The following is a 22,526-nucleotide window of genomic DNA, read 5'->3' as shown; positions in this document are numbered from 1 at the left end:
CTAGACCCCTTCCTTGCCAACCCTGGCCACCACATGTACATCAGGGCACTTCTAAACCCCCACGCCCTCCATTAGCACCCTCTGTGGAGGGCCTGGTTCCACTGCACGACCGTGACCCTGAAGTCAGTCCCATGTGCCAGGGCCCAGCCGTGGTTGCCGTGATGCCAGGAACATTCACAGGCTAAAGCCAAACACTGAGGTTCTTCCTGTTGCCCTTCACGACGCTCCAAGAGTTTCACCTCGTACTGCTCTGGCCTCTTGGAAAGCGACAGACTGGTTCCAGAGGTCACCCTTACCTGCTGTTGGGAGGAGCAGCCATCTCCAACCTCAATATAGCCGGGAGCCTGGCACTCCTGTTTAGGCTTTCTCTGGCTCTCCACTTCTTTGGCCCAGATTCTTGTAATCCACAGGGTCAACTGACTAGCAAGATGGCCCAAGGGACCAAACACCCACCCTCCCCACGTTTGTAAGATGCAGACAGGAGGGTGTGCACACAGACTACCTCAACTTGGCTTGGAGCTGACCCCTAAAGGACAGCAGAGCCCACTCCAGCCTGTCCACACAAGCACTGATCATCCCAAGACAAGTCCTCCAGACACCAAACAGTCCAGAAATGAGTTTTAATGCAGAAAACCATGATTAATTCATAAATGAATCACTGTCAAAGCCTGAGCCAGGAGCTTCCAGGACAGGGAGGTGGAGGCTGCTCAGTTCAGGGGCCCAGCCAGTACCTTCTAGGCCCAGTCAGGCCCAGACCCCTTCCCACTGGCCTCAAGGTCCCTGGCTTCCTGCTTCTTGCCTCCAACTGGCCATTCTCAAGTGGGAAGACAGGTCAACTTTAGGGCAGAAAGTAGAGATGGACATGGCCCTTGCAAAGGAGGGCAGGGAGGGAGGGAGAAAGGCTGCTGGCTCTGGCCACCCCACTCTAGGCCATTTCTCCTCTGGAAGGGTGATCCCCCGTTCCCGTGACTGAGCAGCAAGGGCCCTGGAGGGAACAGGCCGGGGAAGAGGATGGGATCCGGCTTGGAGAAAGGGGGTCTCTGACGAGGTGGCTGCAGTGAAGCTAGCTCCATTCTAGGTCACTGCTTCCTGGGGGCTCAGCACAGCTGCTGGGCAGTTGGCCTCCTGCCGGCTTGGCGCTCAGCACCTCCCCACGTGGGGGCATGCAGCGTGACGGCTGGAGGCTAGGGCACAGGAGGTAGAAAGGAGCCCACCCTCTCCCCCCATTAGGAATGTCCAGAGACACCCGAGGCAGCCCAAACTCCAGCAAGCCTGGGCTGGCAGTGGTATCTTCCGCAGGGGTGATGGGTCCAGGCCCCGGCTGTCTGCAGGCACTTCCGCCCCGAGCCTGGCCAGGGTGAAGGGGACCCCAGCGATGGCCCCTCCAAACAGGAAAATGAGGTCTTCAGTGGCCTCCACCGGGGGCCTTCTCCATGAACACCCACCTGTCCTCTCTCGGACCCCAGAGCCGAAGGGAGCCCCGGAAAACAGGTTTGGTTGGCTGATGGGCAAGAAGGAATGAGAGGCTGGTCACTTTGGCATCTCCAGGGCCGACACCTGAGGCTTCACCTTGAAGTATTGGTTGAATCGGATCACTGCGTACCTGGCAGAAGAAAGCCAGGTTAGAGAGAGAGGCTGGTGGCTCCTGCCAGGGACTTGCTGTTGCACATCTGAGCAGGGGGTCATTCCAGCTGTTTCCACTACAGTTTACTGTCCTTGGGTCAGACTGGTATGTGTTTCAGTTCTGTAGTGTTGACAAGCATACTGTTGCACAACGGCCCTCCAGAACTTTTCCATTTTGCAAAACTGAAACTCTAATCTCAGCAACACTTCCCGTTTTTACTCTCCTCAGCTCCCGACAAGGCCTGGCTCTCTGTCCCTGTGAGTGTGACTGTTTCCTCCCACAGATGAAGTCGTACATGTTTGCGTGATGGGCTCATATGACTTAGCATGATGCCCTCGGGGTGCATCCACGTAGCACGTGTTCTCCAAGCCTGAACAACGAATGCTTCGCTGTGTCACCCATTTGTCCGGTGATACACAATTTGGGGCTTTTCCACCTCTTGGGTGCTGCATTGTTGCTCTGACTGAGGGTGTGCAGACACTAGTGACACCCTGCTTCTCGACTGTTTTGGTGAAAACCCAGAGTAAGGCTGCTGGATCATACAGGGACCCCGTTTTCGAGTGCCATGGAACACCTCATAGTGGCTGCAACGCTCTGCATTCCCACCAACATGTACAAAGGCTCAACATTCCCGCATCCTTGCCAATACTGAGATTCTCTTGGTTTTGCCTGCTCTGTAGATGTCCTACTTGGTGCCAGGCAGTATGGTATCTTGTGTTGCTTTCAATGTGAGCACAGTAGAACCCACGGGACAAGGGCAAGCAGACTGAACCAGATGCAGGGAGAAATGACTTCTGGCCTGCAAGGACAAAGGGACCTCATCCGATAGCGCCCTGTGCTGTCCTCACTAGGGGTCTAAGTTGTTGCTAGGGCAGCATGGTGTGCTTTAAAGCACCGCAGTGAGTCTGGAAAGTCCCTTCCACCCTCAGCTCCATTTGCTTTCCTACTGAGGTGTTTTTGTTTGTTTTCAGGGTAGGGTCTCACTCTAGCAGAGGCTGACCTGGAATTCACTATGTAGTCTCAGGGTGGCCTCAAACTCATGGCAATCCTCCTACCTCTGCCTCCTGAGTGCTGGGATTAAAAGCATGTACCACCATGCCTGGGTCTTCCTACTGAGTTTTAATCCTGCAATCTCCCAGGCTTTGCCCAGGATGGCAACGGCAGGGCGGCCACAGCATGGGGCAGCACGGGAGGGAGGCATGGTGGGGTGCGTGAGCCCCTTCACTAGGTCTGCGGGAACCTGCAGTGGTCAGCAGCACTCTGCGTCGGCTGCCCTGAGTTCCACTCTCCCATCTTCCCACAACTCCCCACACTCACCTGAGGAAGTCGAAGTTGATGGTGGAATACTGGTTCTGGATGAGTGCCCACAGGGCCCAGAAGAAGTGGGATGCCTACAAGAGCCAGAGAAGGTCATCCCCATGAGGCTGAGCCTGTCCTAGCCCTGAGAGCTGGAGGGACATGGCCACTCTAGGAGACAGAGCTGGACACTGGCCCGAGTGGGGAGAAGCTGAGGCTAGGCGGCTGGGCAGCACTTGGGTCGGGGCTCACTGCCCACTAGTAAAAGGCAAGCAGAGCTCTTTGCCCAGGTTCCAGTGTCTGCAGGTCAAAGGAAGGGGACTCCTATGGATGTCAGAGGTCCCTAGCCTACCTCTTCTCAACCCAGGGGATCACCGGAGTATTCAGAGGACCGGTATCCAGCCAAGATATGCCCTAAGAAGAGAACAGGCCAACAGTGGCCAAGCAGTCTCAAGTCTGGACATACAGTGAGGAGTCAATCAGATCCCCAAAGCCAGAGCATCTGTGGGGCCCAGCTCACACTAGGCTCAAGGAACCAGACAGCCAGGTTACCAGTGCTCTTGAGCTAAGAATAGCAACACCATCACCTTCCCAGCATGGGCACCTAGCCCATACTATATCCTACAAGTGATCTCCCTCCACTCCTTATTTATGGCTTAGGAAGGTGCAGGTGAACAGCAAGCAGGAGAGTTGTTACCCAAAAGCTTAACAAGGGAAGGCCTGTCCTTAGGGTGCACTGTGGAAGAGGGTTAGGTTTGTGCTAGTGGGACCAAGAACAGACACTCAACATCACAGCCAGGGGCTAGAGAGATGGCTTAGCAGTTAAGGTGGCTGCCTGTGAAGCCTAAGGACTCAGGTTCAATTCCCCAGGACCCACGTAAGCCAGATGCACAAAGTGACGCATGTGTATGAAGTTTGCAGTGGGTGTGCCCATTCTCTCACAGTCTCTTTCCTTCTCTCTCTGCCTCTCTCCTCCCCAAGTAAATAAATAAATGAATTTTAAAAAAATCAACAGGAGGGCTGGAGAGATATTAGCAGTTAAGACGCTTGCCTGCAAAGTCAAAGGACCCAGGTTCAATTCCCCAGAATCCATGTAAGCCAGCTGCACAAGGTGGTGCATACGTCTGGAGTTCATTTGCAGTGGCTAGAGACCCTGGCACACCCATTCTCTCTCTCCCCCTCTTTCTCACTCTCTCAAGTAAACGAAATTTTTAAAAATGGGGGAAAAAAGCAACAGGATATTTGATAAAGTTCTGTTATAAATTGTGAAGCCCAGGTCAGCCGGCTTAGTTTGCATGTGCAAAGCTGGCATCAATGAAAGTAGTTAGCGAATACCTGGGCACACACTGTGGATACCTGGCCTGAACCATGTTTCTTGGGGAAATGGCATTTGGGAATCAGGGGCCCAGGGGGCAAGGCTAAGGGAGTTCTGAGCTGGTGGAGGCGGTCCTACAAAGCATTGTAGCATGAAAGGCTGAGATTAGACTAGAGACCCACCCATCCCAACAGAGGTATGCTCAGGTAGGAAGCCAGGGTTTTGCAAGTCCTTCTCTAGAGGTGAGGGGTCGGACTGGATGGGGCCAGGAGCAGCAGTGGCACGGCCAGAGGTAGCGCGGGCTCTGCAGTGGGAGGGGGGTTTCCAGGCACTCACCAGCACAAACTTGTTGACTTGCACATAGAGCCGCTCCACCTCCCTGGGGGTCACAGCTGCCCCCTTCTGTGCCTGCAGGTAGAGGCTCAGCCATTGCAGCTGAGTCTCCCGCGCTGGGTACCAGCGGTAATCGACCTCATTCACACCTGGGGGCAGGTGGGACAGGACAGAAGTTGCTGGAAAAGCCCCCTTGGGGTTAGAGCTCAGGAGTCTCCAATCTCCTCTGAGCTGTGGTTGGGCCCAAGGAGGGGCCTTAGGACGACAGCTCAGCTGGCACAGGGGTCTCCCCTATCCAGCTAAGCACTTCTTTGCCTGGAGCTGAGGAAAGATGGACAGACTGATCAGGGGTCAGGCCGTGTCCTATGACTGCTGGGAACCCAGGACAGCGCCACCAAATGCTCATCCCAGGATAAAACACGGACAGAAGGCCCCGGGCCGTGACGTGGAATCGGCTAGCCCGCAGTCTTAGGTTTGTCACCACTTGACCTTAGGTTAGACCTAACTTCCTTCATCTCCTGGATGAGAAGCTGAACTTGGCTACTAATGTCAAATGTTGCTGCTTTGGCCGGCATCCTGCTGTCTCAAGAGCATCCCACATGTCCGCTGCTCCCCATGACTGACTCCAGCACAATCAGGCTTGTGTCCCGTTCTTCCCTCCCAGCCTTATCTTAGTCATCTTCAAACTGCCAGCCCAGTCCCACCGGCCACATGCCAGAGATGGTGGTAAACGTTTTTGACTTCAAAGCCATACAAAAGAAATGGTTTAAGATAGCCCCAGGACCGAGCCACCTTCTCCAGGTCTCTCCTCACCTTCCTTTCTCCTTTTCCTTTCCCCGTGTCCATCCCTCATATCCCTAGAGAAATACACTCAGATCCCAGAGCCCCAAGGGCGCGGGTAAAGAACGTCTCCTCGCAGACCAGAAGGAGGAACTTTTCCTAGGGCCACATGGCAGGTGAGTGGCAAGAACAGGGTCAGACCCTCACCCCACAGTTCCCAGGACTTGCTTGCCAACTCCCGAGGCCCCGGCAGTTGTTCAGGACCTGACTTCTGTTGCTCTCTGCCTTCTCCGTTCTAGTCTTCCTCCTCCATTCCCATCCTGGAAGCAGGACATGATCCACCCCCTTGGAAGCGCTCCAGTCAGACTTTGTTCTGTGTAAGAACTTGGATGTTTAGCACTTATCCCTCGGCAGAGACCTGCAGGCTGCAGCTGAGCACTGCCAGGCCCATGCCCCATGGCAGTGTCCCAAGTTCCCAGCCCACCTGCAGCTCAGTTTTCTGCCTAGCCGAAGCCCCATCCTCCTCTCTGTCCCAAGGGGCAAGGCTCAAGTTGGTGGCTGCCCCAGGGAGTATTGCCCTTAGACACAAACAGTTTCTTAAACCTGGCATCTGAGGTTCCAGATAGGATGTGACTGGCCTGGGGTGGTAAGGAAGGGCCAGGGGATGGCCTCCCAGTTGGCGAGAACACGCCTAGCCGCTGATGCCTTACATGGTCAGCTTGCGGATGGCCCTCTAGCTGCAGCCAGGCCCATCTAGGAGTTGCAACTGGCCCCTGTCAGTTTGTAACAAGCCCTCACACTGGACACTCCTGTCTGGCGGCCTTTCTACGGATGGATCCACTGTGTATTTATGCGCCAGTAACCTGCCTGTGGGTCCCACAGCTACCCAGCAGCAAAGCAAGGCTGAACTTGGGGAGTCAAGCTGCAGAAACTTTCTGTTGCTTGTGGACATGTGGGTGGTGTGTGCAGGGGTATATGCCATGCGGCCCCCCATGTGCCCACCTACAGTGGCTGGAGGGGAACACTAGGGTCTCTTACTCTGATCCCAGAGCTTGCTGCTTTTTTCTGCCAGCAAGTCTCTGGTCTCTGCTGCCCTTCAGGACTGGGGTTGTAGATACACATGGATTTACCCAACTGTTGGGTTCTGGGGATCAAACTTAAGTGGTCTCAGCCCGTCATGCAAGTACTGTGCTCTCGCAGAATCACTTGCACCCAGAGTAGTCACATCAGGCCAACAAGAACGCTGCTGCAGTATGTACTGTCTGACCCTTGCCCGACGTGGCTTCGTGCACAGTTGCAGCAGGTTGCATTAAGCACAGAGGAGCCTGGGTTGAAGGGCAAGTGGAGGCTGAAGTCACCCTGCACTGTGTGGCCAAGCTGGTGAGGGTGCTGCTTTTCTTTCTGTTGTCATTTCTTTTTCTTTGTTTTATGCTACCGGGAAATGAACCCTGGACCACTGAACCACATCCTCGTCCTGTTTTTACTTTGGACTTTTGATTCATGGTCTCACTAAACAGCCCGGGACTACTTTAAACTCACTGTGGTCCAGACTGACCTGGAAGTTTGATTCTCTTGCCTCAGCCTCCCCACTAGCTGGAATTACAGGCCTGTGCCACCAGGACCAGCTTGGAAGGGGTCTTTCTCTAACTTAGGCCAAGTATCCTCTAGGACCCTACCATGGATGCATTTTCACAATTTGTCCCGAACCACCATGTAGGCTACAGCTGGGCTCTGGGGGAAGAGGCTCTGCCTCCCCATGACTTGCTGCTCTCTAAAAGTAGGCTGTGCCAGGCTGGAGAGATGCCTTAGTGATTAAGGCACTTGCCTGTGAAGCCTAAGAACCCAGGTTCGGTTCTCCAGGTCCCACATAAGCCAGATGCAAAAGGTGGCACATGTGTCTAGCTAGAGTTCATTTGCAGTGGCTAGAGGACCTGGTGTGCACATTCTCTCTCTTTCCCTCCATCTCTAGTGAATCATAGAAATAAAATAAAGTAAAACAAAAGTAAGCTGTGCCTCCTCACTACTTTGTGATGCTTTGTAGCCGCGAAGTCCAGAACCATCCCAGGTCAAAGAGTCACACGCTCTCACCTGCAAACTCATTGAAATGGTTGCCGATGTCGAAAGCCTGGTAGTTGTAGCCAGCGTATTCATAGTCGATGAAGCGCACGTGGCCTATAAGGCAGGGGGAGAGGCAATGAGCTCTGGTTCCTGGATCTGCAAGCGGGGCCTGGCCTCTGCAGTGCACCCTCTCTCATTCCTGCTGGTCTCTGCTGCAACCTTTCAGGCTGCCCTTACTTGTCCCCAGCGACTCCCCCGGTCCCAGCATCCCTCTGGGATAACTGGGTCCTCAGGTTCCCCATCTAAAAACACCTGTCCTCAACATGGCCAAGGATCAGGAGAAAAGCTAAATGTCCCAGCCCTCCATGCTAACTAGAGACTGAAAGTAGGTTTGAAAATTGCATCTGGGGAGCCAGGCATGCTGGCGCACACCTTTAATCCCAGCACTCGGGAGGCACAGGTAGGAGGATCACCGTAAGTTCGAGGCCACTTTGAGAATACATAGTGAATTCTAGGTCAGCCTAGGCTACAGCAAGACCCTACCATGAAAAAAAAAATTGCATCTGGGGCTGGAAAGATGGTTTGGTGGTTAAGGTGCTTGCTTACAAAGCTTAAGGACCCAAGTTCAATCCCCAAGTACCCACAAAAAGCCAAATGCAGTGTAGCTCATGCATCTGGAGTTCGTTTGCAGTGGTAGGAAGTCCTGGATTACCCACAGTCACTCACTCTCTGTGTATGCCTCTTTTTCTGTCTTTCAAATAAACAAACAAATAAATTGCATCTGTACTAAACATGTACAGAACTTTTTCCTTCTCATTTCCTAAATGACTTGGTAGCAACTGTTCAGGTACTAAGCCTGCTGTATTAGGCATTGATAAGCAATCAGGAGACGACATATACAGGGTGTGCGTAGGTCATACACAAATATGCCATTTTCATGTGAGATGCTGGAATTCAGGGTCTCACACAGGCAAGTGTTCTCCTCCCTGCCTCCGAGCTACACCATGTGTGTTTGTGTGTGTGCGTGCTTGGTTTTTTGAGGTATGATCTCACTCTAGCTCAGGCTGACATGGAATTCATTATGGAGTCTCAGGGTGGCCTCGAACTCACAGCAGTCCTCCTACCTCTTCCTCCCGAGTGCTGGGATTAAAGGCATGCACCACCATGCCCGGCTCTTTTCCTTTTCATTTTGTTGTTTTTCCAAGGTGAGGTCTCACTCTAGCCCAGGCTGACCTGGAATGCACTCTGTAGTCTGAGGGTGGCCTCAAGCTCATGGCGATATTCCTACCTCTGCTTCTTAAATGCTGAGATCAAAGGTGTGAGCCACCACACCTGGCTCCAACCAGGATTTTAAATTCTTTTTTACTATTACACACACACACTTGGAATTCACTATGTAGTCTCAGGCTGACCTCAAACTCACGTCAATCCTATCTCTGCCTCCTGAGTGCTGGGAATCAAAGGCATGTGCCACCACGCCCAGCTTACAATAATTTTCTAAAAATGTATTTGTGTGTATGTATGGGCACACCAGAGCTTCTTGCCACTGCAAACAAATGCCAGATGCTTGCACCACTACTTACGTCTGGCTTATGTGGGTGGCTGGGAATTAAATCCAGGCTGGCAGGTTTTGTAGACAAGAGCCTTTTACGGCTAAACCATCTGCCCAGCCCTACAATAGATTTATTAAGTGAGACTTTCTTGTTTTTATTTTTTTGTCTTCTCAAAAATTAACTTACGCTCCAAACCTAGGTCTCCTGATGCCAGCCCTGGTGCCAGCCTAGGAGCAAGAGCCCAGGAGGCTGTCTGTACCTTTGGTGCTATCGTAGATGATGTTCTTGCAGAGGAGGTCGTTGTGACAGAACACCACAGGAGACTCCAGCTGGGACAGGTGGGACTTCAGCCAAGACAGCTCCTGTTCCAACACCTCCACCTTAGGGACATCTGCAGAGAGGCTGGACCGTGGAAAAGAGGACTGACATACGCAGAAAAGCCCTGAGCTCTAGCGCCATCGTTCCTCTCACAAATGCCAGCTGGCAGGCAGGCTCCCACTTGGGTCATGTGTGAAGTGGCACTGAGGCTCCTTGTCCTGGCTCCCATGCTGACCATGAGAGTAACTGGTGGAGCAGAAACGTCACCGGCCAAATTACTTCCCTGCTGCTTTGTGAAATGGACAAAACGGTGGGGAAGGGGGGCCCAGAAGAGGAGAGGGAAGGTGTGAATGAGTATCTAGAGACCGAGGCTCCAGACTGAGAGAGCAAGAGAGCCTCAGACCTGTGCAGAAAGCTAGATCAGACCTGGCCTTGGACTCCGAGCAACTCCTCAGGAGAGGTTATGCCTTTCGAAGGTGAGACTTCCTCAGTAACAAGACCCTGGGCCGTCTGGAGTAATGGGGCTTTTGCCAGGAGGCAGAAGGTCCCCTGATGTAGCCTCTTACACTTCAGTAGCTGATAATGTCACAGGCTGAGACCCCAAGAGACCACAAGCCACACACAATGCCGGGAGACCAGGAGTGCCTGCTAATGTTCATGCCCTGCTCTGCCATTCACAGCAACTTGTCCCCAACATCTTGAATCCTAAGAGCTTCCTGTCCCTAGAGATCCGGCTCAGCCATGCCTGGGCGGCTTGAGAGCTGAACAGAGATCCGTGGACACTTCCTGCCCACCCCATCTGGGCCTGGAGTAGCCATTTCTGCCAAATGTACTGAACAATGATCGATCATGTGTCAATCTGGAATTGCCAAAGGCCATGCATTCGTTGAATGAAGGGACACTGTGCTCAGGTGCTCTGAACTTTGCCCCTCAGGTGCACACAAGTCTGTGTACACTGAAAAAAACAAACAAACAGAATTTCAAAGTTTAGAACTATCCATGAGGGTGAGCAGAAGCTGAGTCTTCTAGTCACCAGTCCTGGGGAAGCAAAGACCACAGAGAATGAGGATGTAATGAGATGCTCCCTGGCTCACCTCCCCACAGGACAGAACATGGGCAGGGTATTCTGTGACCCCGGGTCCCTTGTAGAAAAGGAATGTCAAACAGCCGTACGTGGTAGTGCTTGCTTTTAATCCCAGCACTGGGGAGGCAGACGGAGGAGGAGGATTGCTGTGAGTTCAAGGCCACCCTAAAACTACACAGTGAATTCCAGGTCAGCCTGGGCTAGAGTAAGACCCTACCTCAAAAAACCCCAAAGAAACTAAGAAAAAAAAAAGAAAAGGAAGGTCAAAGCTAGAGAAGTCTTAGGTCCTCCAGTCTAAGGCCCCATTGGGAAGAGAACATTCCAGGAAGGAGAAAGGTTTCATTCTGACCGCCACACAGCTCTGGGGCAGCTGGACCCAGCACTAGCCTGTCCAGATCCCGGCGAGCTGCGTCTCAGCAGTAGGCTGGCTGCCCCTTGCCTTGGGTTCTGTAAAGACCTCTCAGAGCTCGGCAGCGCACTGGTCTGCGAGCTTCCACCCTGGCTCTCCCACCCATGAGGAGGCTCCCCTCTCTTAAGACTCCTTTTGGACTGAGGCCATCCCAAGCTAAAGACTGGGGAGGCTTCCTTTGGTCTCCCCAAGCCCTAGTCTGGAAAGCATGCTTTTGATATCCAGGCACCCAGCCTCTGACCTCCGTCTCCCTCATCCCACCCTGCCTCCCCAAGGCCACCACGATGACGGCTACCATGGGAACAATCGAGGCCTGTCTCCCAGCGGCTTCCCGTGGCGGCCCGAGCCCCTTCCTGAGCCTGTGCTCCTCAGTCTGCCTCACTGTCCTCCGTTCTGACCCTGCCAGACTCCTCCGTGGCTGCAGGGCGGCAGGCCTGGTAGCAGAGTAGTCACCAAGGCCACCCAGAAGCAGTCTCACCCCTGGCAGGTCTGCTCCTTGGGCCCCATGGACAGCAGGAGGGGTAAGGGGCCTCCCTAAAGCCTGGGGCCCAAGAAGGGTCTGCTACCCGACTGTTTCCACTCAGCTTTCACCCAGAGGGGTGTAAGCTCTTTCTCCCCTGGGGAACTAACTCTCAAGTTACTAAAGCTTCCTGGATTTCCGCCTTTGCCCTCTCAGTATTTCACCCATCAGTAACCCCTCCTGATACCCCTGAGGCAGTTATCAGCTCACACTGCCCCCCATCCCCCTCCCAGCTGCTCCCACAGCCAAGCAGCCACCAGGGCCATTGGATCTCTTCCTCACAGTCTCTGACACATTCTGTTCTTTGCGCCTAGCTCCCTACCAAGCTACCCTAAGCAAAGTCCTCTCAAACATGTTCCCACTTCAAAATTCCCTGGGGAGGGGGCTGGAGTGATGGTTTAGTAGTTAAGGGGCTTGCCTGTGAAGCCTAAGGACCCATGATTCCCCAGTACCCACATAAGCCAGATGCACAACGTGGCACATGCATCTGGAGTTCGTCTGTAGTGGCTAGAGGCCCTGGTGTGCCCATTCTCTCTGCTTCTTTCACTCAAATAATTATTTTAAAAAATTCCTTGGGGAGCCAATTTAAATACACAGTCCTGGGTCTGATGCATTATCCTTCCTACAGGCTGGCAACCTGTACTCAGCAAGTGCTCAGAGGGGATCTTGTCTCAAAGTTTGAGAACCCCCAGGCCTAGCTCTTATTCACTGAACGTCACACCTCCCCCAGACCATCTCTCTACTTCAACCACATAACCAGCCCGGGCCTCATCCAAATCTGTCCCTTACGCCTCTTAGGTTCCTTCCCAAACTATAGTTCTGGTTCAGACACCTTCATGAAAGTAGGCATGGTGGCACACACCTCTAAACCCAGCACTTGGAAGGTGGGAGGACCACGAGTTCAAGACAAGTCAGCCCAGGCTACATAGTGCGACTTCATCTTAAACTCACAAACAAACAGAGCCAACACCCAAGCATCCCTTTGTGACTTGCCACTGCCTGTTCACTTCAATCCTGGCTCCTTGGCCTGCTTGCTATCCAAGGCCCCCACCCTCTAGCTTCAATTACCCTCTGCAGCCCCTGCTCCACACCCTTCCAGCTCCCTCAGCAAGTGGTCTAGCCGCATGCACCGACTTAACATCCTCACCTCATTCTACTACCCTCAGCCAAGACGATTTTCCTAGTCCCCTCCCTTCTCCCTCAAGTGTGTTACACATCCTGCCTTCTACAGCCGAGCACAGGCATGTTCTGTTTACCCAGTGGCTCCTAAGCTCCTTGAGGGCAGGACTGGGTCAAGATCGTTTTCATTTTTCCGTTGTCACTCAACATTGTGAAATGAAAGACTTAATAATTAGGGTTATGGGGCAATGCCTGGAGCCCCAGTGCTCCATTAGTTTCAAACGATTGCTCAGCACTGCCTTGCTCTAGGGCAGGTGAGGCAGTTCAAGGCAGGGATCATCCCTTAGGCTTAAAGAAGTTAAATCTTGATTTCCCCAAGACAGAGGCAGGGCAAGAACATAGGAAGTTGGCCAGCTCTTCTCCAGGGGACCTTTCTCTTCCCAACCAGGTCACCCCCAAGGTCTGCATTTTATACCCTGAGATACCACTGATCAGCAATGACTTTGGGCAAGTTCTATCCCCTCTCTCTGAGCTCCAGTAGTCCATCTGTCAAATGATTAGAGTCCTGCTCTACACATTTCATTCCAGTCCTCAGCTGCAGAGGCAGCATGTGACACAGAAGGTCTGAAAACATGGTCAATTAAGGGCAGGCTGAGGCCATGCAAGACACAAAAGTCTCACAGCACAATCGTTAGGAGGGAGGGCTCAAAAAGTCACATGCATGCAAGAGTCACAATCAACATGGAGTTAATGGCAGGCTTCTCAGAGGAGAATGAGATTCCTTTTTCCCAGACCTCTCACACCCTAATGGCACAGGACATGTGAACAGAGGCCATATTCTAATTAGCTGTATATCTCAAAAATTGCTACAAGAAATGTCTTTGAATGTTCCGAGCACAAAGAAATGATAAACGTTTGAGATGATAACACATCAGCTACTCTAGTCTGATCCTTACACATCAATTACATGTACTGAAATATTATCACACTGACAACTATGTTCAGTTAAAAAAATTTTTTTCAATTTTTTTTCATTAACAACTTCCATGATTATAAAAAATATCCCATGGTTTGACATCAACATAAAAGAGAGACTGATTGAGTTGGGGAGGGGATATGATGGAGAATGGAATTTCCACGGGGAAAGTGGAGGGGGGAGGGTATTATCATGGGATACTTTTTATAATCATGGAAAATGTTAATAAAAATTGAGGGAAAAAAAAATCCCATAGTAATTGCCCTCCCTCCCCCCACTTTCCCCTTTGAGTTAAAAATTTTTAAATGAGCCATTTACTCCAGCACTCCAGAGACCCAAGTAGGATTGTGAGTTCGAGGCCAGCAGGCTACAGAGTGTTCCAGGTCAATCAATGCTTCAAAAAAAAATTAAATATATTTAAAAAATATGATGCTAGCCAGGCATTGATGATACATGCCTTTAATCTCAGCATGCAGGAGACAGAGGCAGGTGGATCATCATGAGTTCAAGGCTAGCCTGAGACTACATAGTGAATTCTAGGTAAGTCTGGGCTATAAGGAAACCTTACCTCAATAAAACAAACAAACAAAAACAAAAAATGATGCTGGGCCGGGCCGGGCCAGGCCGGGCCGGAGAGATGGCTCAGCAGTTACAAGTGCTTACTTGAAAAGCCGGATGGAGAGGGTTTGATTCCTCAGTACCATTGTAAAGCCTGACATACTGTGTGTGCATGCATCTGAAGGTAGGGTCTCATTCTAGCCCAGGTTGACCTGGAATTCACGATGTACTCTCAGGATAACCTTGTATGTGCCACCATGCCTGGCCAAAATATTTTTTCAAAGATGATTCTTGGGCTGGATAGATAGCTCAGCAGTAAAGGAGTTTGCTTGCAAAGCCTAAGGGCTTGGGCTAAATTCCTCAACACCCATGGAAAGCCAGATGCACAAGGTGGGCACGTTTCTGCAGTTGGTTTGCAGTGGCAAGAAGCTCTAGTGTGCCCATCTCTCTCTCTCTTTTCAAATAATTTTCTTTTTAAAGATGATGCTTAGCTGGGTGTGGTGGTGAACACCTTTAATCCCACACTCAGGAGGCAGAGGTAGGAAGATCGAGGCTAACCTGACAGCCCATAGTGAATTCCAAGTAAGCCTGGGATAGAGCAAAAGCCTACCTCGAACCCCCCACCAATAAAAAGGTGCTGCTTAACCGCAAAGGACACAGTGAAAAAAGCAAAGAGGCAACCTACAGAATGGGGAAAAAATCTTCGCCAGCTATATATCTGATAGAGGATTAATATCTAGGATATACAAAGAACTCAAAAAGTTAAATAATAAGGAATCAAACAAGCCAATCAAAAAATGGGCTATGGAGCTAAATAGAGAGTTCTCAAAGGAAGAAATATGAATGGCATATAAGCATCTTAAAAAATGTTCTACGTCACTAGTCATCAGGGAAATGCAGATTAAAACTACATTGAGATTCCATCTCACTCCTGTCAGATTGGCCACCATCATGAAAACAAATGATCATAAATGTTGGCGGGGATGTGGAAAAAAAGGAACCCTTCTGCACTGCTGGTGGGAATGCAATCTGGTCCAGCCATTGTGGAAAACAGTGTGGAGGTTCCTAAAGCAGCTAGAGATTGATCTACCATATGACCCAGCTATAGCGCTCCTAGGCATATATCCAAAGGACTCATCTCATTTCCTTAGAAGTACATGCTCAACCATGTTTATTGCTGCTCAATTTATAATAGCTGGGAAATGGAACCAGCCTAGATGTCCCTCAACAGATGAGTGGATAATGAAGATGTGGTACATTTATACAATGGAGTTCTACTCAGCGGTAAAGAAAAATGAAGTTATGAAATTTGCAGAAAAATGGATGGACCTGGAAAGTATTATACTAAGTCAGGTAACCCAGGCCCAGAAAGCCAAGCACCACATGTTCTCTCTCATATGTGGATCCTAGCTACAGATGACTGGGCTTCTGCGTGAGAATGAAAATACTTAGTAGCAGAGGCCAGTAATTTGAAAAGGAGACATAAAGGGTGGAGAAAGGAAGGGAGGAGGCTACTTAATAGGTTGATATTGTATATATGTAATTACAATGATTGTAATGGGGAGGTAATATGATGGAGAATGGAATTTCAAACGGGAAAGTGTGGGGGTGGGGAGGGAGGGAATTACCATGGGATATATTTTATAATCATGGAAAATGTTAATAAAAATTAAAAAAAATAAAAAAATAAAAAAAATAAAAATAAAAAAGGTGCTGCTTAATTCCAGCAGGATACATGGGAGGATCAGCCCTATATTGACCTTTTAGTTTTTCTAGGGGGACCCCACTCTGGCCTCTATGCCTTGGTTCTTGCATCAGCTCTCCAGGGTGTGCTGGGAGTCAGGAACCTACAAGCGAGCAGTGCTTTCAGGATGCTGGCCAGAGAACAGAAAAGAAAGTTCAGGGAACTCTGTCTTGCTTGAAAGCAACATCAGGATGGGTGGGGGAACCTCTGTCCTAGAAAGAGCAGTGCAGGAGGCAGTAAGTGCACAAAAGAGGTGGGGGACACAATTCCCAGAGGCACATGAGAGCACAAGGAGAGTCCACGAAGCCACAGGAACCTCCTGTGCCAACGGCTTGCTGGCTGCTGTTCTGCACAACGGAGCGTGGGGCCTCAGGGTCCTCACAGGGCTCTTCCCTCCCTCCCTCTCCCCCTTGTTCCAAAGGCAGTACAGGCAGAAAACTCCGGACCACAGCACAGAAGACCCACCTCCTTCTCTAAGAAAAATGGGGAAAAACTTCCCAAGCCTACCCTCTGCCACAATCAGAAGACACGAGGAAAAATAAAGAGGGTGTGTGTGTGTGTCTGTCTGTCTGTTGTGCAATTCCTGAGGTGCAACTGGGGGGCCGGCCTCTGCTTGGATGTATGGCTCAGTATTGAAGCCCCTCAGTCCTGACTGGGACCTGTACCCCAAACCTCCTCTAAGGATGGGCTGGAGCCAAAAGTGGGGGTGGCAGCAGAGACAGTGGCAGCCTCGAGCCCTCCCAGATCGCTGTACCTGGGGTTGATCTCATCCTTGACCAGCGTGAAATAATGGCGCATCTTGTGCCAGAGGGTGGGCTTGGGCAGGCTGCCATTGGCGTGGATGGTATGAATCTTTGCCATTTCTAAGGCGATTAACCTACAGCAGAAAATAGGAGGAGCAGAGAGTCAGTGCTGGCCTTGCCCTCCCTGCTCAGTCCCTCCTGACCACTGGGGAGCCAGAAGGTCCCAATGGACACTAGCCAAAGGGCCATGTGTGGGGTCATGACAAGTCTCCCAGAGGCCCTTGGTCCACCAAAAGAGGATATCCAAAGAAGGGAGGAAAATGTAGTGTTAACTCCCTAGCTGTCTCAGAGCTGGGGCAGAGCAAAGCAGAGGGCTGATGACCCAGGGCAAGAGCCTGCCCCCGCCCCCCACCCCCCACCCCCGCTAGCATTTCCATGGCAGCCCTTGAGAACAAAAGGGCACCTGGGCATGGGGGTGGTACCCTCCCTCCCCCTGGACTTCGCTCCATCCTCAGGGGAGGTGACAGCAGGTCCCTTTCCACTAAGGGATCAGTGAGGTGGTGTGCCAGACAGGGAGGAAATGCCAGCCTCTTATCAGCCTGGCCAAGGTGGAGAGGGAACCAGGCGGGCCTGGGGCAGCCATAGGGAGTTGATGCTGGCAGGCGGGTACCAAGGACGCAAAACAAGCCAGTGTTCTATTTTCAAGTCCTCCTGTGGACATAATCCAAGGTCCTGGGAGAAAGTGAGAGGGTGGCAAGGGAGGGTTGCTAGGTGGGGGGAAAGGACCAGCCCACTGGAGAGGGAGGGCCTTGATAAGAACCCAGTGTGGAGGCCAGCGCCAAGGCCAGCTCTGAAACCGGGGTCCCAGCTGGGCTCTGGCTGCCCTCCCTTCTGCAGCCCCACCCCCAACCGCCTGCCAAGCCTCCAACATCCCAGCTCCTCAGCTTCACTTGCCTCTCCGCTTGTTGCTTAAATAAAAATCGCTGAGAAAGACAACAAAGGCACTGGCTTGTTTGAAACCTTGTTACAGAGCCATCCTGGGGACACTCCTCCTCTTGCCAAGCCCTGGGAAGGGGCAGGCTCTGCTCCATCAGGATAACAAGGCAGTGGTGGGCACCTCCAGAAGCCCCCAAGGCGCCCGCTTCCTAGAGTGGAGGGCCAGAAGGGAGTGGCAGCAGCTGGGTGAGCATATGGAGGGCAGAGGTTCTGGGGCAGGGATGAGACCCCAGCAGGGTCTGGGCAAGGCAGGGACACAGACCTAAGGCTTAGGCCTAGACTGAGCTTCCTTGCTTCCAAACAGAGCATGAGCAAGAGCTGTTCCTTGAATATCAATAGGGCTCTTGTGTGAATAGCAATGGAAGTAGCCTCAACACTCAGCATTTTCATTCTGCAGGGCAGGGCAGACTGGGAGTGGGCTGCAGACGGACCCCCTTCACCAGAACAGGAAATACCCTATCCTTGGGAAGCACCAAGGAAAGGCCTACTTCCTATATACCCACCCACCCCAATTTCTGCCTTTCTCCCAAATGCCAACTTGTTGTTGTTGTTGTTTATTTTTATTTATTTATTTGAGAGCAACAGACAGAGGAAGAGGCAGAGAGAGAGAGGGAGGGAGGGAGGGAGGGAGGATGAATGGGCACACCAGGGCCTCCAGCCATGCAAATTCGAACTCCAGACACGTGCGCCCCCTTGTGTATCTGGCTAACGTGGGTCCTGGGGAATCAAGCCTCAAACCGGGGTCCTTCGGCTTCACAGGCAAGCGCTTAACCACTAAGCCATCTATCTCTCCAGCCCCAAATGCCAACTTCTTATTAAGGCAATTAAACCCCTTTAATCTTCCTGCCAGTGGCAATTGTTCCCACTAAGAGGATGAGTGATGATGGCATGAGGCTCCGAGAGGCAGAGGAAGGCTGGGAGTGGTGGGGACCTGCCAATGCTGGAGCTTATTTGCACCAGACTAGGGGAGGGCTGGGAGTGGCAGTCTCCCACACCCTGCTCTGACCTCACCCACTAGGGTGAGTGCATGTGGAGCTGCTCAGCTGGAGCTTGAGAACAGAGAAGACCCCTGCACAGATGAGTGTGCCCCTTGCTCCCCACGCCCCTCGACACACAGCTGTAACGCGCAACTCAACGTGAATCAATGTCCTGGGGTCCCAGCAGCACCCAGAGGCAGCGCTCAGGAGCCTGGAGAGGGAGGGCCAGCCACGTGCGCAGAGAGAACCAGGTGAATTTACTTGAGCAAGGGACACGCTGAAGGGCCACAGAGCAACAGGGTCTATCTGCAGGTGGACCTCATTGCCCTCAGTATGCAAGAATTCTCCTTCCCCTTGGACCGGCCAGTGCAGCTGCCAAGTGAGGACCACAGGCAGACCAAGCTAGGGAAGGGAGTGACGGGAGTAAAGCCTCAGCCTGCCTCCGCCCCACTGTGGTCGGCTGTCCTCCACCCACGTGGCTGACCCTGGCACGGTCAGAGCAGAGAGGACATACTGAGGGCTGTTTGGTTCTCCTCCTTCCAGACCCTACAGCAGCTTCAGCAAGGGTTGGAGGTTAAGTGCAGTTCCTAGGCACGTATATCCAGGTATAAGAGGGAGCAGTTTCCAAGGGCCATACGTTCTCCTGAGCCTTTGGCTTGAAGCCTGCGCAGCACCCAAACCTGGGTGTCCACCTTGTCAGCTCATGAGGAGGGGACATTTCTCCTGGTTGCTAACACCAAGTTCACTCTGGACAGGGTCTGCTTGCCTTTACATGTGACCTTTCTGCCAAAGGTAGTGGTACACTGAAACCCTTCTAAGATCTCACTTCCAAGGCTCTTGCCTGGGATATTTCCAGGTCAGACCTGGAGTAGGCAGAGGTTTGAGACATGGAGTCAAGACTCAGATGTCTGTTGCATTTATGGGACCATTTTCCTCCCCTACAAGTCAACTCATTCTTCTAACAGACCCCGAAAGGCCATGGAAAGCTCTCTGGTCTCTGTTCAGAGTATTACACATTAACACACACATACGCGTTCAGATCCTATGACTCTTCCATGAACCCCATTCTATACTGAGGAAGCTGGCAAGGAGTTCAAAGCCCGGCCTAAGGACTAGCGGTGAACAGAGCCCAGCATCCCTCTTACCTGAAGAGCCTGGGCTCTCGGATGTGCTCAGGTCCCAGGGCCACGCCCTGCACGTACTCGTAGCACAGCCCATTCTGAAAGGTGCAGTAGAGTTTGGGGGCACAGCCATGGGTCCGCAGCAGCTGGAAGTTCCTGACCTCATTCTCCCGGTCCACCAGCAGCTCTGTCCGCTCCCCATAAACCCGGACCAGCACACAGTCCCGCAAGTCCTCCTCCACGTAACAGGCTACCAGCTTGTTGGTGATGCCATCTGTGAAACGCTAGCATGGGGAGAGAGGGCAGCTATGGGCGGGCAGATGGGGCAGGATCTGTTGGTCTCTCCCCAAGGATTTGGCCTCAGCAGGGGGTGTGCTCATTTGAATGCTAGGCACACTAACACACAAGCTAACACTGTCCCCAACATTGGAGTACACTAGAGCTCAAGAAAAACATGGCAGCTGACCTGAGCCCAGACAGACTCGGTTGGCCTACGCCGGCCCCCAGGGCATGGGATTTGGCAGGGTGGGCGTGGCAGTACGAAGAAGCCCCTTCACCCCTTTCTCCTCCACCCTGAACCTGTAAGAACCGGCCACGGGTTAGAATGTCACAGAGCAAGGCCGGGAGTTGCCCAGATGAACATCCTGACCAGATAGATGTCTCTCACCCTTGCCGGGAGAGGAGCTCTCTCTCTGCTGTAGCTCTTGCTCCATCCAGTGGCAATGGAGTAAGGAGGGGAGGGTACTGCGCTTGGTACACATGCCAGGACTCTGGTGGCCAGACGTCCTTGAGTTTCTGAATTCCACATCAAAAGAGACAACTGGAATGAGAACTCTCTGGGCAGGTTGGTAAGGACTTTATGGGCACCATATGACTGAGCTGGATGAGACCTTAGGGGACATCTGAATCAATTCTAGGGGAGAAAACTGAGACCCAGAGATAGGAGATTTGTTAGCTCTGAAATTAACCTTGATTGCTTGATGCCTTAACTGACTTGCACCTGGCTGGGCCTTCCAAAAATGTCACCCTTGGGTCTGCCAGCCACTACCCCCATGCCAGAGTCTCTTTGCCCCTTCAAAAAGTGGGAGACAATGAATCCCTACTCTTACCCATCCCCATTCTCCCCCACAACTTGCCTCATAGCATGGTCCATTAGCTAGGTGTAGGCCTTTTTTTTTTCCTTCAGAAAATGCAGGTCAGGTAGGGAGTTAAGCCTAGGGCTCTACAGCAAGCAGCTGTGCCCACAGGTGTGTGGGAGAGAATGTGTTCAGCTGGGGTGGGGAATGGGTGTGGGGAGAGCTAAATTGGGGCCCATGACCACCGTGAGGTTTTGCTAGCAGTAATTCTTTTTTTTTTTTTCTTTTCAAGGTAGGGTCTTACTCTAGCCCAGGCTGACCTGTAATTCACTCTGTATTCTCTGGGTGGCCTCGAACTCATGGCGATCCTCCTACCTCTGCCTCCCGAGTGCTGGGATTAAAGGTGTGCACCACCACGCCCAGCCTTTTTAAAAAATATTTTATTTTATTACTTATTTGCGAGAGAGAGAGAGAAAAAGAGGCAGATAGAAAGGGCGCGCCAGGGCTTTCAGCCACTGCAAACCAACTTCAGATGCATGTGCCACCTTGTGCAGCTGGCTTATGTGGATACTGGGCAATCGAACCTGGGTCCTTAGGCTTCGCCATCTCTCCAGCCCTGCTAGCAGTAATTCTACAAGGTGGCCTGGGGGGTGGACAGAGGGATTGCTTGGAGCTCAGATGCATGGCTCCCACATTGGGGTGAAGGGGCAGCAAAACGTTATGTGGGGAGGTTCCCTTAAAAGTTCTTGACTCTTCAGGCTTCAGAGTGACTGGGCACGCACTTCTGGGCAGCTGGGGGTGGGGGGCCAGGACCCAGCGACAGGAGGTGGTGCCCGCACGCTCAGCCGTGGGCAGGTGGACCTCCGTCGTGCCAGCGAGTCCCAAACGGAACAAGAGTATGGGGAAGGTCCAGGGAGGCGTGAGCCTAGTTTTGCACAGGGACCTAAAGAGATAGGGTGCTGGTCTGCACGCGCCCATGGGTCCAAACCCCTACCTGCGCAGCAGCCACGCACCCGGAAAGATGCCCAGACCGGCGTCCACGCAGCCCCCGCTGCAGCCCCGGCAAAGGGCCCCATCCCCAGGCCTCACCGCCCTTCTCGGCTACCTTGGTCCGAACTTGCTCGGGCTTCCAGTGCGGCCGCAGCTCCCGGATGAGGCGCAGGGCTCCGGGGAGGATGTCGTCCTGGTCCACGGCGACGGCGAAGCACGGGACGGCGGCGGCGGCAGCGGCGGCCCTCGGGGGGCTCGGGGGCTCCTCCTCCTCTGGCTCCTCCATGCCCCATGAGCACTGCGGACCCGGCGCAGGCCTGCGCAGGTAAAAGGGCGAGCAGGGCAGCGGAGCAGAAGGGGGCACAGCCATTCCCAGCAGCCCCACCCCCTCGGAGCCGCCGCGCCCGCGCTAGCCGCCGCGGGGGGGCCCGGCGAGGGCGTGGGCGTGGGAGAGGAGGGGCCAGGGGAAGTCCATGACTCGGGGGCCAGCTGCCCGTTCCGCTCGCCGGGGCACCGGGGAGCCGGGGGAACGCCACGGGGGCCGCCGCGATTGTGACATCACCAGGGGCAGGAACGCCCCCTGCCCGCCCCGCCTCGGCCGGCCCGAGAGGACCGCCCGCAGCCATCGCCGCCCACCGAGCCCGCGGGCTACCTGGCGCGCGGGGCGGGGCGGGGCGACGCCCCCCGGAGGAGTCGACGCGGGAGGGGGCGGGGCGTCCCTAGGCCACGCCCCTCGGCCCCCAGCTGGGGCCCGGCTCAGCACCCGTTGACCCGCTTCCAAAAGCCGCTGGGCCTGGCAGCTCTTTGCCAGTTTTTTCCTGGTATCCTGGGTCAGGGCCAGAAGGAGAGCTCCTCGTCCTCATCTCATCCTAGGAACTTGGAGATCGGCTGTTTCCAAAGCGTCAGCTTGAGGGTCTTGCCCTCCTGGGGTCTCAG

At 53.1% G+C, this 22,526-nt stretch overlaps 1 protein-coding gene across 2 annotated transcripts; it reads right to left on the bottom strand.

The window, feature by feature from the left end:
• Positions 1-605: 605 nt before the first annotated feature.
• Etnk2 (ethanolamine kinase 2) lies at positions 606-21,976 on the bottom strand. 2 transcript variants are annotated; one of them, XM_004663575.2, is made up of 8 exons: positions 21,706-21,975; positions 19,549-19,808; positions 16,442-16,564; positions 9,219-9,361; positions 7,437-7,520; positions 4,572-4,717; positions 2,942-3,015; positions 606-1,603 (listed from the first exon to the last, which is right to left on the bottom strand). In XM_004663575.2, exons 1-8 carry the CDS (start codon positions 21,958-21,960, stop codon positions 1,531-1,533), a joined length of 1,158 nt encoding a protein of 385 aa, XP_004663632.1. In that variant the 5' UTR covers positions 21,961-21,975; the 3' UTR covers positions 606-1,530. The 2 variants fall into 2 exon arrangements, with proteins under 2 accessions (XP_004663632.1, XP_012805339.1); XM_012949885.2 differs by lacking the exon at positions 16,442-16,564 and having other exon boundaries at positions 21,706-21,976.
• Positions 21,977-22,526: the final 550 nt, after the last annotated feature.

Source organism: Jaculus jaculus, chromosome 1 (assembly GCF_020740685.1).
Source record: "Jaculus jaculus isolate mJacJac1 chromosome 1, mJacJac1.mat.Y.cur, whole genome shotgun sequence".
NCBI classification, from domain to species: domain Eukaryota; kingdom Metazoa; phylum Chordata; class Mammalia; order Rodentia; family Dipodidae; genus Jaculus; species Jaculus jaculus.
This window is presented reverse-complemented; position numbering and strand designations above follow the sequence as displayed.